This window comes from Gekko japonicus, unplaced genomic scaffold, assembly GCF_001447785.1.
Source record: "Gekko japonicus isolate JY-2015 unplaced genomic scaffold, Gekko_japonicus_V1.1 scaffold253, whole genome shotgun sequence".
Lineage (NCBI taxonomy): Eukaryota > Metazoa > Chordata > Lepidosauria > Squamata > Gekkonidae > Gekko > Gekko japonicus.
In genome coordinates, this window is record NW_015173681.1 from 242,554 (window position 1) to 261,196 (window position 18,643).

At 44.0% G+C, this 18,643-nt stretch overlaps 1 protein-coding gene across 1 annotated transcript in view; it reads right to left on the bottom strand.

Moving 5' to 3' along the window:
- Nucleotides 1-18,643, bottom strand: part of VWCE (von Willebrand factor C and EGF domains) — an 83,406-nt gene that overhangs the window by 34,883 nt on the left and 29,880 nt on the right. Inside the window, exons 6-8 of the mRNA XM_015423047.1 lie at nt 3,780-3,896; nt 1,800-1,928; nt 108-439 (exon numbers count right to left, since the gene is read on the bottom strand). Of these exons, the coding sequence (XP_015278533.1) occupies nt 108-439; nt 1,800-1,928; nt 3,780-3,896 (578 nt within the window). The remainder of the gene's footprint in view (nt 1-107; nt 440-1,799; nt 1,929-3,779; nt 3,897-18,643) is intronic.

Genomic DNA, 18,643 nt, shown 5'->3' on the forward strand with positions numbered 1-18,643 from the left:
TCCATCCAATAGCTGCCATTCTCATGAGGAACCCCTTCATGCCAGCAGACAGAAGGCAGGGCAGCAGGGGAAACTGTTGGAGCAGAGGTACTTGGGGGAGGGGGTACCGTAACCTCCTCCTGTAGCAATGATGGTGGCAAATGGCTCGTCATCACAGAGGGCCTGGCTGTTCTTAGCAAAGAGGATGCATCAAGGGAAGGACTGGGTGCAGAGAATGCACGAGCAGTAGAGACTGCAGATGGAAGCGTAGAAGAAGTGGACAGGACAAGGGAAGGGGACTGAGTTCTGGGTACACTGTGAGGAGCAGGAGCTCGGGAAGGAGGAGAGCCCCTGGGAGGCTGAAGAGGTGGCACAGACTCTGGAGAAAGGTGTAGCAAAGTTGGTGGATGCTGGAGAGATTGCAGGATTGGAGATGGGGCCAGGCTGGTCTTTGAAAAACCTGTGGGAGGAAGGAGTGAGGGAAGGAAGGAGAGAAGGCCAAATAAGGCAGAAGTCTCCATATTATGTATATCCAAAATATATATGCTGATCACCAAAATGCATTCCAGCACACTCAGGAACTCTAGTTGTTTCTCTCATTCCATATTCATATTGTGGGGGATTCCTACAAATATGGAAAAAAGCCACTGCCATTGATTCTCTTTACACTGATCAGCTCTTCAGCCTTCTATTCCTAGTGGGAAACTGTCCTCCCCTACAACCATCAACCACAGAGAATAGGAAATACAGTTAAAAGCTCCTAAAATAATTTTTAACCCTAAATTTTGCATTTCTATTTTCCCTAAATAAGGGCCAACAAAGATGCAAATCACTATGTGGGAGATCTATGAACACATCTCATGTAGGTTCCCCGCCTCCCCCCCCCCCCCCATTTTTTCAAAAAAAAAGCAACTGCAAGGGAAGCTAATATGATCAGGGAATCGTCTGCCAAGGAAATAAGCCAGGTACAGCATCTATACCCGTCATATTCTTAAAACCTCAAAGAGACAATAAGCAGCTGTGGGAAAGGGGGGATTAGATCAGGCATATAGGTTGGAGGAAAAAATGAAACAATGCCCCCTCCTCAACAGCTGTTTCCCTAATCAAATAGCAGCCCCATTCCTACAGCTGTTATGGGGGGGGGAATCAAGGGAGACCAGTGTACAGATGTAGTTTGGGCCATCTCTTTTCTCATTTGCCTCACACATATACCTAACCATTTCCCCACTGGTTGCAGTGCACATCCTTCATGGCTTTTCCCCAGACTACATCACAATAAATTCAGTTATTACTTGTGCAGGGCAAGACATCTAGATGGCTTTCTTCTAGATATCACTTCTGTTGTAGAGATATTTTATTTCCCTAGCATACTTCACATGGAAATATTTGGTTGTTGGAAACACTAAATTCTGCCACTGCCACCACCGTGCTAATATATTATTTGGAGTAGCTGAGTTATGTGATACAGCCAGTCATACCACTAGGGGTAAGTGACAAAAAGATTTCTTGTGCCTTTCTGATACTTTGTGAAATTGTGAACGTGATCTTTGAGGCTAAGCACTCCCACCCTAGAAGGAGCACTTATGCATTCCTTTAAAAAGAACAGCAAATACCAGCTAGACTGCCCCATTCCCTTGAAGTCCCAGACTACTTCACTCCTAAATTCTACTTAGTATCTAGGAATCTGTGCCATTTACAGCACCATCCAGCGTTCCATGGACTTACAAGAGTGCCATTCTACTTAGGGTGACACTGATAGAGTTCCTTTCAACTGTTACCCAATGATACACCTCTCAAAGACTCCACACAAAGACCCTTACCTTCACAGGACACTCTGTCCAAACTGAGCCGGTAGCCTGGGCGACAGCTGCATATAAAACTCCCCAATGTGTTGTGACAGGAGTGCTGGCAGGTTCGCTTCTCACTGGGCCGGCGGCATTCATTCACATCTGCACCAGATGCACAAGGTGCTAGGGACTTACATCAAGACTGGTTTGGCTCCCAGGGACCTAGTTCATTTTCACATGATCACACCTGGGCTTGGACCAGCCTTCAGGCCCTTCTATACTACACAGTTTCATTAGCTGGTAAGCAAGATGGCAACTAGAAGGTGGACAATTGTTTTTAAAATATTTCTCATTCTGCAGGAATCTGGAATGAATATACTGAAATCTCTGGAGCATTTCAATTGCTTAATCCTTTCAAACCAAACTAAGAAAATCTTTATAGTCACCTCATACGTGACACTACTGTTGTGTAATGGCTGCTATATTGGTGTATCCCAGTGTGACAGTACTGTGATTAGCTTCAAGAAGAGCGTCCCTATGCCTTTACCAGTGGCACGGCAGATCCTGTTGCAAACTCTGGTTGGGGAAATTCTTATTTAGTTAATTAAAACATTTTCGTACCACCTTTCCACCCAATCAGGATCCACAAGGCGGTAAACATTTACCACCCCCCCCAATTAAAACATTAAAACCATTCTTGGAGATTTGGAAGGGCGATGCCTTGGGAGGGTGGAGTTTGGGATTCATGGAGGGACTCAGCAGGGATGTAATGTCATAAAGTCTACCTCTGTCTGGAGATCAGTTGTAATTCCAGAAGAAGTCCAGACCCTAACCCTATAATCCAAAATGACAGACCTAAATTCAGCAGGTGCGGGTTTACACAGCATGGAGCGGTGAGGATAGAAAAGCTCCAGTTAAATTTCTGTTTGTTTTAAAGGCACAGGAGATTTTGGCTGTATAGCAGGCTCTGGAACAAAAAGGGGACTGTTTTATACACATTGTAAAAGAACTCTGTGGCCCTTTCTGCACTAGACATTAAATCCTAATTCAACCCTGTCCCTGAACTTACGTTCTACACCACACTTGAGTTCACCCCTGTAATTATCTCTGGGTACATTACATTGAGGAGCTGCGGTGGCTCAAGTGGTTAAGACGCTGAACTGCAGGCTGTGGAAGGTTGGTAGTTCAGCAGTTCGAGACCCGGGTGCCACATGACAGAGTGAGTTCCCGTCTCTAGTTCCAGCTCCTGTCAACCTAGCCGTTCGAAAGCAAGAAATTGCAAGTAGATAAATAGGTACCACTTCGGTGGGAAGGTAACAGCATTCCGTGCACCTTGGTGTTTAGTCACGCCGGCCACATGACCACGGAAATGTCTTCAGACAGCGCTGGCTCTTCAGCTTTGAAACGGAGATGAGCACTGCAACCCTAGAGTTGGATTCGACTGGCTTTCGAGCAAGGGAACCTTTACCTTTTTACATTACATTGAGGTCACCCTGGTTTTGCCCCACACTTGTCCCGGGATAAACGGATGCTGTTATAATCAGGGATAAATGCAAAGGTATTATTGTGTCGCAAGTTGAACTCTGATAAAACCAGGGATGAGATCCAAGTGCAGAAAGGAAAAGAGACTAGTTGTTTAAGTATTAAACTGGTAGTACTTTTGAAGAAGAAGGAACACTTCATAGCTAGAAATCCTGTTTGTTTTCAAGAAAATAACATTACAATCGTATACGTAGGTGAGCATGCTAGGTCACTACTGGTGCTGCTACGTTTTGGGGTCTGCTCCCACTTTAGACTATGAAAACCTGAACTGGCCAAGAGAAGGCCATTCCACCTGCTCCCTAGATCATTTACGTAACTCTGAGGCACAGAGAGGCACCACTACCTGTATGGCATTTCAACCTATTCAGTTTTATCTGGAGGCAGCAGGAGGGCACCAAGTTGGGCCAGTGCCCTTGTTAAGGGGAGGCAGCCTGTTCCTGCTACGTATCTCAACCGGAAAAGGTGACTTACCCATGCAGGAGTGCCGGTTTCCATGAAGGTAGAAACCAGGATGACAGGAACATCGGTAACTGCCCATGCTGTTCTTGCAGCGGTGCTGGCAGGGTGTTGCTAGGCACTCGTCAGCATCTGGGAGCAAAATGGACGGCAGCACTGTCACAGTCATTTGCTTCATTAACAAAATAACACTACCCATAAGAAGAGCTTTGATGGGATCAGACCAGTGGTTCATCTAGTCCAGCATCCCGTCTCACATAGTGGCCAACCAACTACTGTGGAGGATCGATAGGTGAGATCAAGGCCTACCCCTTGGGGTACACTCCTGGCACCAGTATTCAAAGGTATACTGCTTCTGAATGTGGTGGTTCTCTTTAGTCACCATGTCTAGCAGCTGCTGATAGACTTATTCTCAATGAATCTGCTTAACCCCCTTTCATGATCGTGGGCTATAGTGCAGCCTATAGGCTTTGGGGAGGCTTAGTGGCTCCCGGGAAGCCTGCATTGGAGTAATCATCAGGGCCTACATTTCCCAGGTTCCCCCTGGACCCTGTGATTGGGTAAGAGGAGATTTTGGAGGGAAGACTACATCAGCAAGGGAACAGACGGCGGTGCCTGGGGAGAGGAGATAAAAGGCCTTATGCTAGGCCTGCCAAGTCCCCTCGGGGGGTGGGGAAATCCCTGCCCGAGAGGCCTGTTACCCGCCGTCAGCGGATCGGGCCATGGGGGGAACCCCACCCCCCAAACACACAACGTGCCTGGCGTCAGTACGTCACCCAGAAGTGACGCAGTCGCGTCGGGCGCGTTGGGGGTGGGGCCGCGGTCATCCGAGGGAAAACTCTATGGTTTTCCCTCGGATGATTGTGGCCCCACCCCCGGCGTGCCCGGCGTGGTTGCGTCACTTCCGGCTGACGTAATTGCGGTGCGTGCGCATGAACTCCCAGAGCAGCGCTGGACTCCCCCGCTATACCTACGGTAAGGACTTGGCAACCCTACTTTACGCAGAGGGGGGCGGGTGTTCTCTCTCAGGGAGCAGGGCTGGTGGAAGCTGCTGCAGACAGAGGGATCCCTCGTCCAAAAGGCGTGAGTGAGACTGTGAACAGGTACCTAGGGAAGGCTAGGACTGTGCAGACAGACGTGTTAGGATTTATTATTCTACTGATTTACCTGCCTTTACTTGGCTCATTTTTCCTACTTGTTATAAATCCAAAGTTGTTGTTAAATTTCTTAATAAAACTACTTGCTACTCTGCCTGGGTCCTCACGCCTCATTTGGCCATGTACAAGGGGAAACCTATTGTAAACGTCCTGTAAGAGGGGTAGGGTGGGTGCTCTGGGCCCTCCCAAGGAGACCCATGCCAGAGTGGTGGCAGCCAATAGTAAACCTCCCTAGCCGCTGCCCATGACACCCCCTTTTAAAGCTGCCTGTGCCTGGGGCTGTGGTGGCTCAAGTGGTTAAGACGCTGAACTGCAGACCGGAAGGTCAGTAGTTCAGCAGTTCGAGACCTGAGTGCCGCATGACAGAGTGAGCTCCCGTCTCTGGCCCCAGCTCCTGCCAACCTAGCAGTTCGAAAGCAAGAAATTGGAAACATTCAGTGGGAAGGTAACAGCATTCTGTGCACCTCGGCATCTAGTCATGCCGGCCACATGACCACAGTGCTGACTCTTCAGCTTGGAAACGGAGCACCGCATCCCTAGAGTTGGATTTGACTGGCTTTTGAGCAAGGGAAACCTTTACCTTTACTATGCCTGGTGCCATCACTACATCCTCTGGCAGTGAATTCCACATTTTAATTACTTGTTGAGTAAAGAACAAGTAAAGAAATACTTCCTGACAAGACTTCCAGGTTGCAGGCTTCCAGTTTATGGCAACACGCTGGCGGACGCATCTCCCGGACCTCCCGGGGATGTGATCTGTGCACCAGCGGAAAGGAGGGGGGGTGACGGGTCGCTACCCCCATGGAGCCTTGGCAAAAGGCTCGTAGCCATGGGGCTTTTGAGGGGTGTCCTCTTCGCCAGCGCGATGCTGGGGAATTGAGGCGCTCCTCTGCCCTGACAGTCCTGCCACTGAGTGTCCGTATGGATCTAGAGCCGCTGACCAGGACAAGCATCGGAAATCGAGCATTTTGAACGTGTGCCAAGTGAGGTTGTATGACCAACAATGAACTGTGAGTCGGGTTAAAGCAAAACGAGAATTTAAAAAGAAAGCTACCCCCCTGGGAACGATGAAAAAAGCGAGCGGGGGAGGGGCCCCTCCCGTATGAACTAAACAACAAAATACTAAGGGGGGAGCGGAAGAAGAAGCGTTGAAATCTGTTTTGAGAGACTTACCAGAGTGCGGATAAGCGTGTGGGCATATTTCAGAGACTTTAGCAGGTTTTCATAAAAGTAAACAATCCATAAAGATGGCGGGGAAGAGGGCAGAGAAAGACAAACCAGTAAAAGTGAAACCAGCCGGAATCTTGAGCCCTCGACCGGAAGAGACCACAGAGCTCTCCAAACTGTTGGCAGAGTCCTTGCACCCTCTGCTGGACCAGATGACTAACATAGAACAACAGCTGACGAATCTAAATCAGAATCTTGCAACTCAGCAGCTTCAACTGACTGAGACTTTAAAAATAACAGAGCAAATGGCTGAGAAGGTGAAGGAAATGGATGCTGACGCCAAAAAAGTCAAGAAAAAGGTGAAAAATCTGGAAAAGAAACGAGTCTTGGAAGAATCACAACTTTTACAGCTGCAAATGGAAAAAGCAAATTTGGTCCTACGGTTTCAAGGGGTCCCATTAAAGGTGAGAATCTAAAGCAACTCCTGAGTGAAGCATTAGCCCCAGTTACAGATTTGAAAGCGGAGTATCTTGCAAGCGAAATGGATGTTGTCTATAGGTCCTATTCCGTGTACTTCAGAAAGAATAATCTGCCTAGGGAAATAGTAGCTAGATTCTCAAAGCGACATGTGAGGAATTCTATCCTGAAAGCAACTACAGGAAAACCCTTGAAAATCGGGGACAACACCATCAGGATTCTAAAAGACATTCCATTTGAAATAAGACAAAAGAAAAAGAAATATAAATATTTAATCCTTTTTCTTCAAACAGACAGCATTGTCTACAGGTGGTTAATTCCAGAAGGAGTCAACTCGGTGTCTTCCGATGAGGACTCTCTTTCTGATAAGGGGGCGGCTGCCCCCAAGTGCACATATAAACTGAGGATTAGAAAAGATAAGAAATTAAGGCTGAAGGACTCTGAACTGTGCCTTTACACTTTAGTTTTATTGTGGGATGCTCTGGGGGTTCTCTTAAATGGATAAAACATTGGATAAAAAGATTAAAAAATAGCATAGCCAACTATGTTCAAAGTAATACCAGCAATTTAAGATTAACATTTATATAAGCTGTTATGATCTCCTATACTTGGGGTTTTAGTTAGTTGTGGTTTTCTTTCCTTTCTCCCTAGATGTAGTCACCCCTTCCCAATTTTTCGTTGTAGTTTGTAGTCTATTAAAAATATGCAATAAAAAATCCCCTCCAGGAGGGCTAAAAAAAAAAGACTTCCAGGTTGCAGGTGGTGAGACAGATGGCACCGGGACTCACTCCCAGACACCGCCAACTTCACACTTTCCTTAGAGGAGTTTTGGGGGTTCAGGCGAGTGGAAGCCCTGGATCGTCCCCAGCAAGAAGTGGAGAAGAGTGCCCATGGCAGCCATGAGCGCCCAGCTGTCACTACCCACCTATGAGGGATCCCAGCAACTCTGCCTAATAATATAGAAGATCACTGTGAGTAACTGTGCTAAGCAACACACTCAGAAATCCCTTTTGGTACGCAAGCCCTCTAAAATTTAAAAAGACACAGATCAAGACCAGGAGGAGGAGAAGTACCCCCCCTCCTTTCCTGCGGCTAGCAAAAGACTAGAGAAGCACTTTTTTTTATTGCCTTTGAGGACTAAAGCTTTATTTGTCCTGTGCATAAACTTCCTCTTCTGAAATATAAAGAGGAATATAGTATCTCTCTTGGGGAATCTTGGAGACTACCTGGTTGGTTTTTGGATATTTTATCCCCTTTTAAATTTTGGTTTAGACCTTCTTTCTTGGAATTACAAGAAAATAAAAAACAGAGATCAACTCATATGGCAACCAGACTATAATCCTTCACACTTCAATATATGGATTACAACTATTGGGACTTTTGTTTTCTCCCCTCTTTTTTTTCTCGCTTTTTAAAAAATATTCTTTCCATATAAGAAGGAGAAAGAGCGGCTTGCCAAGAATCCGTTCCCATAACAAAAAAACTGGCTTTGTTCTGTTAAGTTATTTCACGTGCAGTATGTTTTGTACACAACTGATAATACTGTAGGTCTTATGTGGCTTTGAAATACTTTATCTTTATTGTGTCTAAAATAAGGTTGTTTATAAACAATAAGACATTCTGTGGGCATAGAATATTGTTGTTTAATATTGCCGAGACTTCTTTGCTTTGATATATAATCCTACCTAAAATGGCAGGTGCAAATAGGCCTCCCCCCAAACCACAGGCTTCCAGTTCACCAGGTATAACAAAATCGGTAGCCTCCAGTCTAACACAGGCTACAATGAAAGAACTTTAATTATTGATCCAAGAAACAGTCTCATCTACTGTAAAAGCTGCAGTTATGGAAGCTGTGGAACCCATTAAAGATACAATGAATGACATGTCACAGCAACTTTCAAACAAGATGGAGGATCTTCAGAAGAAATTGTTAGAGAATAACCAGAAAATTGCTGACTTGAACAAAACAACCTCTAAACTAGAAGATAAAGTAGATGAAACAGAACATAAACTTCAAGCAATGGACACTAAACCAACTTCTTTGGAACAATATCTCATGAAGCTTGAATAAGATAAAGCAGCATAGATATTAAGTTTTCAAAATATTCCAGAAGAGAAAGAGGAAGATACAAGGAAAACGATGGCTTATACCCTGGCTAAGTATATGAAGACAGAAGAAACAAAGAAAGTTTTGGATGCGATTGTTACTGCATTCAGAATGAACTCTGCTTATGCTAGAAGAAATCAACCTCCCAGAGAAGTGCACATGAGATTCTATAAGAGAATTATAAGAGATGAAATACTTAAAGCATTGAATGAAACACCTTTACAGCTAGAGGACACAGAAATAAAGATCTTAAAAGAAATTCCATGGAGAGTCAGAGAAAAAAATGAAAGAATACATGGATCTCACAGCCACTTTGAGAAGAAATGAGATTCCTTATAACTAAAGAATACACCTTCTGGCTACTCCCAGAAGGTGTATTCTTTAGTTATAAAGGCAAAAGGTATAGAATCAATTCAACTTTCAAGGCAGAGGACTTCATCAAGACACATGGAGAAGACCTCCAAACCGAAGAAGATAACTCATAAGCTACAGAAGAAGACTTCTGTAGCTTCAAGGCATTACAGGAACATCTTCTACAACTGCAACTACAACCAAAAAAACATCATCAACCAAAAAAGCTCCAAAGATCACAACATCTCAAATACTTACGAGGTGGAAAAAGAGGGACAAATAAGACATGGTATCACAGACTCAACCACAAGATGGATAGAAGAAAAATAAAGATAATCTCAATAAATGTAAATGGACTAAATGCACCCCAAAAAAGAAGACAGATATTTCAACAACTGAAAACAATGCAATTAGACATCATTTGCCTGCAAGAGACTCATATAAAAATGCTGACCAGAAATATTTACAAGTTAAGAAATTTGGGAAAGCCTTTATTTCTTCAGATAAAGAAAAGAAGAAAAGAGGTGTTGTGACATATGTTAAAGAACATTTGCATCCAGAAATCATTTTTGCTTCAGAAGATGGACATATCCTATTGGTGCAAATACAAAAACAAGGGAAAAGGAATTTGATTGCAAATATTTATGCAACCAACCAACATCAGGAGAAATTTTACAAACTTTTACAAGAACTGATCTCAAAACAAAACTTTGATGAAATTTGTATGATGGGAGACTGTTTTTGACAGATCTTCAGACAAAAAAACTACAACTGGAAAACAGAAACAAGGAAATGAGCTCCCTTCCTCATTTTTACAATTAGTAGACGAAAACAACTGTGTGGATGCATGAAAAGTTAGAAATCCACAAAAAAAAAGATTACACTTTCTATTCAGCAAGACACAAGTCGTGGTCAAGAATAGATATGTGTTGGACTTCTACAATAATGATAAATGATATATTAGAAGTGGAGATTCTGCCAGCAATCTTTGCAGATCATTATTTATTTATTTATTTATTTGACTTTTACCCTGCCCTCCCACCGAGGCGGCTCAGGGCGGCTTACAGTAGTTTAAAAACCAGTATAACAATTAATACAATATCACAGCTAAAACAGCACGATCAATAAAATAACCAGATATAGCTTATTAGGGTTAAAATTACAATTAAGACGTGGTGGCCATCTGTTATAAAGTGCTAGAACAGTCAGTGTGGTCTGGGCTATTAAACCGCTTGCCGGAACAGCTCGGTCTTTACCGCTCTACGGAATTGGTAAGATCCCGCAGAGCTCGAATTTCATTTGGGAGCTGATTCCACAGTACTGGTGCAGCTAGGGAAAATGCAAATAAACCAACCAGATTACATAAGGAATAGGAGAAAAGGCATATAAAGACACTTAGAGATGACTTGGGAGAAGAGAGAAATATACTCAAAGACTTGAAAAAAATTGTTGAATCATTCTATTAAAAAGAGAAGCAATACATGAACAAATCAAAAATATTTGGAAACCTGTAAAACTAAAAAATTCACAGAAGATCAAAGGAAAATATTAAATGACCCAATATCCTTTGCTGAAGTGACAGAAGCGCTGAAAAAACAAAAAAGGCAAAAACTCCAGGTCCTGATGGGCTTCCTGCGGAATTTTGTCATTCATTCGAAGATCAAATGATATTGCCACTAAAAGCTGTTTTTCAAAATATAACAATTGAAGGGAAAATCCCAGTGTCTTAGAATGGAAGATTTGTATTCACTTACCGTGAAGCTTCCTTCTCGGTGGTCCAGAGTGGGGCAGTCCTTGACTCCTTACTCCTGGGAAAGCACCTCCCCCTTCCATAGGCAGGGCTGGCAAACTTTGATCCCAGAAGGGAGGGACAGCACATGCTACTCTGCCCATTGCATCACTTGCATTGCTTCCCGGTGTAGCCGTTGGGATTGCATGTCTCCCTATCTGTTAATATAGACTTTCGTCATCATGTTATCCATTTGAATCAGAACATGACTGCCTACCAGTTGCATCTGCAGGTGAGCCAGGGTCAACTTTATGGTCCCAAGTTCCAGGAAGTTGATGCTTTTGGATGTTTCTGGCTTCGACCAGGTGTCTTGACCATGTGTCCCATGGGGTTCACTTAGAAGTCTCCCTTCTGTGAACAGAGTCGGAACTAGCCACTACTGTAACTCTGTCCACACAGACTGAATCAGGTGGGGAAGAAGTAGGCTGTCTATTGTTGCTCCCTTTCCAAAAGGCCCAGCAATAAGGACTGTAAAATGTCCCTGCTAGAGACCTGACCCATGGACCAGAAGCAATTCGTCCTTTTAAAGAACCTCCCATCCAGATCCAGAGGAAAGGAGTAAAGAGCAGGGAAAAGAAAACTGGAGGAGGGGGGTTAGTCCTCTTTCTCTCTCCCCCTCCACACCTTACCAGTTCTCAATGGATACAGTCCTACCGTGGTTCAGCCGACCGGGTAGACTGCGCAGGAGACATGTCCCTCCTCACCACGATCTGGAACAAGGAGGGGGCTCCATTCCAATGCCGAAAGGGAAGGCGACAGAGATTCTGCACCACCCTCGGTCGCCTCTCTTGCCTCTGCTCTCCCCGGGCTCTTCACTGAGCGTCTGTCCCCAAACCCGCTGCATGCCGCCGCGGCTGATTGGGGGGGGGGAGAGCAGTTTACCGCCGCCTTCCTAGCGGGGTCTGAGGCGTTCCTCTCGACGCTGCGACTGCCTGGAGGCCTCCCAGGACTGCCAGCGCCGGATCCATTGTCATTCGAGGCCTGCAGCTCTCGAATATATTTTTGGGGCTGGAAAGTAAATCCTTTCTTCCATTGCCCTTTAGGTCTCCGCTTCTTCTTCTGACCGTCGGTGTCTTCTGGGATCTTCGTGCTCTTCAGAGCACAGCCAGCACATCCTGCTCAGAAGGCAGGGCCGGTAAGACTGGGGATCAGAGGATAAGCCCCTCCCCTCTGGGATCAAAGTTTGCCGGCCCTGCCTATGGAAGGGGGAGGTGCTTTCCCAGGAGTAAGGAGTCAAGGACTGCCCCACTCCTGGACCACCGGAGAATGAAGCCTTGATAACACTTATGCATAGGCAAAACTCAGATAAGAAAGAAATTAAGAATTATAGACCAATTTCCTTGTTAAACGTGGACTATAAAATCTATGCATCTATCTTAGCTGCAAGAATGAAAAGAGTTCTTTCTCAAACAACTCATAGAGACCAAGCAGGCTTTCTTCCCAAAAGACATCTCAGAAATAATGTAAGAATGATATTGAATGTGATAGAATATTTTGAAGCACACCCAGAAAAACAAATAGCTTTAATTTTTTGAATCTGGCAATGAATTTTATACTATGATCAGAGCGATCTATACTAAACAACAAGCTAAGGTCCTTATTAATGGAGACTTATCACGAAACATTGAGATACAAAAAGGAACTAGACCAGGATGTCCCCTCTCACCTCTATTGTTTATTTTTTGTTCTTGAGGTCTTAAATGATACCATTAGAGTGGATGAACAAATTAAAGGTCTAAAAATAAAAGAAGAATATAAACTCCAAGCCTTTTCTGATGATCTAGTATTTGAGTCCACTGAGTTCTCTGCAAGAATATGGTGAAGTGGCAGGACTGAAAATCAACTGTAAAAAAACAAAAATGCTTATTAAAAATATGACCAAACTTCAAGCACATCAGCTACAAGAACTGTCAGGCCTGGAAATTCAAATGAAAGTACACCACTGGGAAAGCACCACTGAGGTCCACCCAATCCAGAGCATCTGCCTGCCGACCAGAGAGAAGATACACGTGACAGTAGAAATCCAAGGATCCCCCTGCAAAATGGAGTTAGTCGTGAAACTTCTTGATGCCGGCCACGACTGCCAGGGCCTCCTTGTCAATCTGTGCATAGTTCCTCTCTGCAGAAGACAATGTGTGTGAATAGTAGGTGATTGGAACCTCCCGGCCTTCCAGAAGCTCATGACTGAGAATGGTGCCTATGTCGTATGGGGAGGTGTTGCAGGTGAGGTCCACTGGGAGGGACTCATTGAAGTGAGCAAGAACTAAGTTGGATGTGAGCAGGGTTTTCACGGCTTGGAACGTGGCATTCGGGACACCCAGGAGGCACTTTTCCTGCTTGACACGCAGGCCCGCGGACTGGAAGCAGTGGAGTACCGTGTGGAGGTGGCTGATAAATTCAATGTCAGAGGAACCCGCGATGAGTATGTCATCAAAAAATAGAATGACTCCTGGGATACCCTTGAGGAGTGTCCATAAAGCCCTGGAATATCCCAGGTGCCACGCTAATGCTGAACTGGAGTCGCTTGACTTTGAAGGCTCCTCAGTGGGTGATGATGGTCTTGGTTTCTGCAGTGGTATCAAGCACAGGCAGCTGCTGGTAGGCCTGGCCTAGGTCAAGCATCCTGAAGATCTTTGAGCCACCAAGGGAGGCGAAGAGGTGGCTGATGATGAGCACCGGATATGCATGCTGCTGAAGAGCCTTATTAAGTGTGCATTTGTAGTCTGCATATAGTCAGACGTCCCCGTTGGGCTTCCAGCAACTGTGAGAGACCAGCTCCAGGATGCCCTGAACGATGAGGCGATCCAGTTCCTCGTCAGTCTTGGGCTTGAGTGTGAAGGGGAGCTGTCGGGCCTTCATTCGGATGGGCACGATGGATGGGTCAAGGTGAAGTGAGACTGGGGGTCCGGGGTAGCAGCCGAGGGTCCCCTCAAAGACAGGGGTGAACTCCTGGCAGACGGCTTCAAAGTCCTGTTGACTGATGAGCTGAATTCCAGTCACCTGGATACCGAGCATGAAGTTCTGGTTTGGACCAGATGCAGTTCTTTGATGGAAAACAACTATATGGGACTGTTTTGCTGGTTAGGCTATGTCAGTTAGCAGGATATCCTAATTCCTCTTCTGTGTACATTTGAAGGTGTCTGCTGCCGAGAGCTGAGAAATAACTTTGTGTATTTATCGCTGTTAACAAGGTTAACTTGGGACTTATAAAATACATCAAGAAAGAATTGGGAAAATGGAAAAACCTTCAAATATGCTTAATGGGAAGAATTGCCACTATCGAAATGAGTATATTACCAAGATTAATTTTTTAAATTCCAAACAATACCTATTCTTCAAAATCAAAAATATTTCAAAGAACTTGATAAACTGACGAAACAATTTATTTGGCAAGAGAAAAGACCAAGAATAAAGCTTAAAGCATTACAAGATGCTAAAGAGAGAGCTGGCTTTGCATTATCAGATTGGCTTATGTATTACAGAGCAGCAGCCCTGACATGGTTAAAAGATTGGATTACTCTAGAAAGCATAAGACTACTGAAACTAGAAGGACATGACCTTCTGTTAGGTTGGCACACTTTTATATGGTATGCTAAAGCAGATACTCATAAGTATTTTAAACAACATTTTATTAGGTCATCCTTATTGAAGATGTGGGAAGAAATTAAAAGTAATTTTTACACTAAGATACCGAAATGGGTTGCGTCATTAGAAGCTTTTACAAATCCTAATTTATTTCAGGAAGACACAATGTTAAGATATGAAGATCTACGAGACAATAGACATGAATTAAAGCCAATAGAAACCCTAACTTGGTGGTAAAAAGCACAAATTGAATCAAGATTTACCAAAGACCAAAGATAGGTTTTTATGAAAAAATAACAGAAATAGATAAGATGTATTCTGATGAGAAACTGATTAAGAAATGTTATGTGTTATTGTTACATATTAAGACCCAAGATGAAGTAGTTAAAACGTTATGATAAAATGAGCACAAAACCTGGGTCATAATATTGAGTTGGACCAATGGTCTCAGATATGGGGGGGAAATGTAAAGATTACCAAAGCAACTTCATATAAAGAAAATATTTATAAACTGTTGTATAGATGGCATATTACTCCTGATAAACTGGCAAAAAATTATCCTAATTGCTCAAATGTATGCTGGAAATGTCAAAATGATGTGGTGGTTATGTGGCAGTGTTGAAAAGTATTGGTTTTGGATTAATGAAATTTTACAAAAAATGTTAAAATGTTGTGTGCCCTTTGTTCGAGAAATATTTTTTATTGAATATCCTACCTGAAAATTGTAAAAAATATTATTCTTATCTTATATTACATGTAATTACAACAGTGAGAATACTTTATGCTAAATATTGGAGAAGAACAGAAACATCCTTGAGAGAAGAAATTTTAAGTAAAATTTTGGAAACTACGGAGATGGAGAAACTAACTTTAATCTTGAAAGGACAACCAGAGTCAACATTTGACAATACATGGTCAAGTTTTAAAAGTGGTTTGAAGGCTACAGCAAATAAATTACACAGACATTCAAAACTCTTTAAGGACATTCAAAGTATAACTTTGATACATTTGCAAGAGATACGCATAATGATATGTGGTGAAATAGGTAAGTATGCCAGTTGTTAGGGAAGAGTTTGTTAAACAAGAATCTGCAAGAATATTTTTCCCTCTTACATGTTTGTTTTGCCAATAAAAATAAAAAATTGACAGTCAAAAAAATAAATACTTCCTTTTGTCCGTCGTGAATCAACTTTATTAAATGCCCACCCCCGAGCTGTACTGTTTTAGGAGAATGAGAAAAAGTTTTCTCTGTCCACTCTCTCAGTCCCATGCATGATTTTATAAACCTCTATCATGTCCCCCGTTATCATCTCTTTTATAAACTGAAAAGTGTCAGACTGTTCAGCCTTTCCTCATAGGAAAGATGATCCAACCCCCTAATCATCCCAGTTGCCCTCTTCTGTACTTTTTTCAGCCTTGCAATGTCCTTTTTGAGATACGGTGACAAGAACTACATCATGCAGCATTCCAAAGGAGGCAACTCTATTGATCTATACAGGGTCACAGATCTGTCCATTTATTCTCACTCTCTGCTTTTTGTCCTTTAACCTATTTTTAATCCATAAAAGGACCCATCCTCTTATCCCATGACTCCTAAGTTTACTCAGGAGTTTTCGGTGAGGCACCTCATCACCTACATGTTTTTTCACTTTCTCAAAGAACTCCAAATGGTTGGTAAGGCAGGACTTCTCTTTGCAGAAGACAGGCTGATTTCCCCTCAGCAGGCTTTGTTTCTCTATGGGCCTAATAATTCGATTTTTAATTACAATTTCTACTAATTTGCCAAGGACAGACATTATGCCACAAGGTATAGATAGGGGCTCTGGGGCAAGGGATGCTCTGTCTTCTTGGTGCTTGGGGGGGTCAACAGTGGGAGGGCTTCTAATGTCCTGCCCCCACTGGTGGACCTCCTGATGGCACCTGGTATTTCTGGCCACTGTGTGACACAGAGTGTTGGACTGGATGGCCCTTTGGCCTGATCCAACATTGGCATCTCTTATGTTCTTTTGCTAACTGGCTTGTAAGTTCCTGGCTTCCCTCTTGGACCCTTGTTTAAAAATCAGTGTAATATTTGCTACTCTCCAGTCTTCTGGTACAGTGGCTGATTTTAGTGACAAGTTACATATACAAGTTAGTAGATCAATATCTCACAGTTGCGTTCCCTAAGAACCCTCAGGTGTATGCCATCAGGGCCTGCAGACTTATTGGTTTTTTAATTTTACCAATATATCTAAATTGTCATCTAAGGCAGCACTTTGCCAGAGGCATGAGCCTGTGGCTCTTAGCCTAGGGACTCTTAGACTGGAGACTCTGTAAGGAGCCCAGGAAGAGCCAGAAAGCCAGGGCCCTAGTCTCCTTGGGTTCCCAGTAAGGTAAGTAGACTTCTACAAGGAGAACCACTTAAAGGGTTTTAAAAGGGGATTATATATAATTATTGTTTTAAAAAGCAATTATGAAGCCAGAATGCCAGCAGGGGGTTGGAGCCTGGGGCTATCCAATGTTTTGCACAGAGTGTCACATCACATGTACGACTATCTGCCCACCAGACAGAAGTCTTGGGTGTGTGCTCGGTGCAAGGAGCTCCTGGTTCTCAGGAAACAAGTTTGTTCCCTTGAGGCCAAGGTGGCTGACCTGGAGAAGCAGAGACAGTCAGCCACATGGAGAAGACTCTCGGGGACTTGCTAGATATGTCCCAGTCTGAATATGGCAGGGAGCATGAGGGTCGAGAGGGAACAGGGCACCGTGCTGCGGATATGGGGAATGTGCCCTCAGAAGGGACCTCTTCTTCAGCTGGTGAACAGGTATCCTTTTGTACCAAGGAACCATCCCTGGGCAGGCAGGGAGGGGGGCTCTCGGTAGTTGGTGATTCGATCCTTAGGCAGGTAGACAGTTGGGTGGGGACCGTATGGTGACTTGCCTGCCTGGTGCGAAGGTAGAGGACATTACAAGTGTTCTAGATAGGCTGGTAGATAGTGCTGGGGAGGAGCCAGTGGTCGTGGTACATGTTGGCACCAACAATGTGGGAAAATGCAGTTGCGAGGTCCTGGAGGAAAAATTTAGGCTGCTAGGCAGGAAACTCAAGGCCAGGACCTCCAAGGTAGCCTTCTCAGAAGTGCTACCTGTTCCATGCGCAGGGCCAGAGAGACAGGCACAGATCAGGAATCTCAGTATGTGGATGAGACAATGGTGTAGGGGGGAAGGGTTCAAGTTTGTTAGACAATGGGATACTTTTTGGAACAAGAGAGAGCTGTACAGAACAGACGGTCTCCACTTGTCCCGAGAAGGAACCAGGCAGAGCAGTTTTTAAACTGAATATTGGGAGAAAGCCGACAGGAGATAATACGCCTCTGGTTTGGGATGGCTCATCTCAGAGAGATGAGGGGGTAGCTGTTGCTTTTCTACAGGGAGGTGGATTTGAATTGTCCACTGAGACTATGGCTAGTGATATGGACTGCCTGACAAGGTCTCAAGAGAGCAAGAGGAAAGTTGCAGGCTTAACATGTATGGGAAATTATAGGAGTTTCTATACAAATGCTAGAAGTGTCCAAGGTAAAATCGGGGAGTTAAAGTGCTTGGTGTTGGGGGGGGGGGGAATAGACATTGTGGGTATTTCAGAAACTTGGTGGGATGAGGAAAATCAGTGGGATACGGTGATTCCCGGTTATATATTATATCGGAAGGATGGGGGGGAAGGGTTGGAGGTGGAGTGGCTCTGTATGTCAGAGAGGGTATACAGTCCAGTAAGATTGAGAGGGTAAGAGATTTGGATTCGCTTCTGGAAATGCTATGGGTTGAAATAGTGGGCCCAAAAGGAAGTTTAAGACTGGGAGTTTGTTATCGCCCACCAGATCAAAAGATAGAGGAGGATTATAAAATGATGAATGAATTAAAGATAGCGGCTAGACAAAAAAACTGTGTCGTAATAGGTGATTTTAACTACCCACACATTGATTCGGTCAATATGTGTTCTAGTCGGGAAAATGAGATTGAGTTTCTAGACACTCTCAATGACTGTGCTATGGAGCACATGGTCAGAGAACCTACCAGGGGAGAGGCGATCCTGGATTTGGTCCTAAGTAACGCCCAAGACCTTGTGAGAGATGTAAAAGTGATTGCACCACTTGGAAACAGGGACCATAATGTTATTGAGTTCAACATTTGTATAAATAGGGAATTGGCCAAAAAGACTGACACAACCACTTTTAATTTTAAAGGGGGTAACTTATCTGATATGAGGGAATATGTG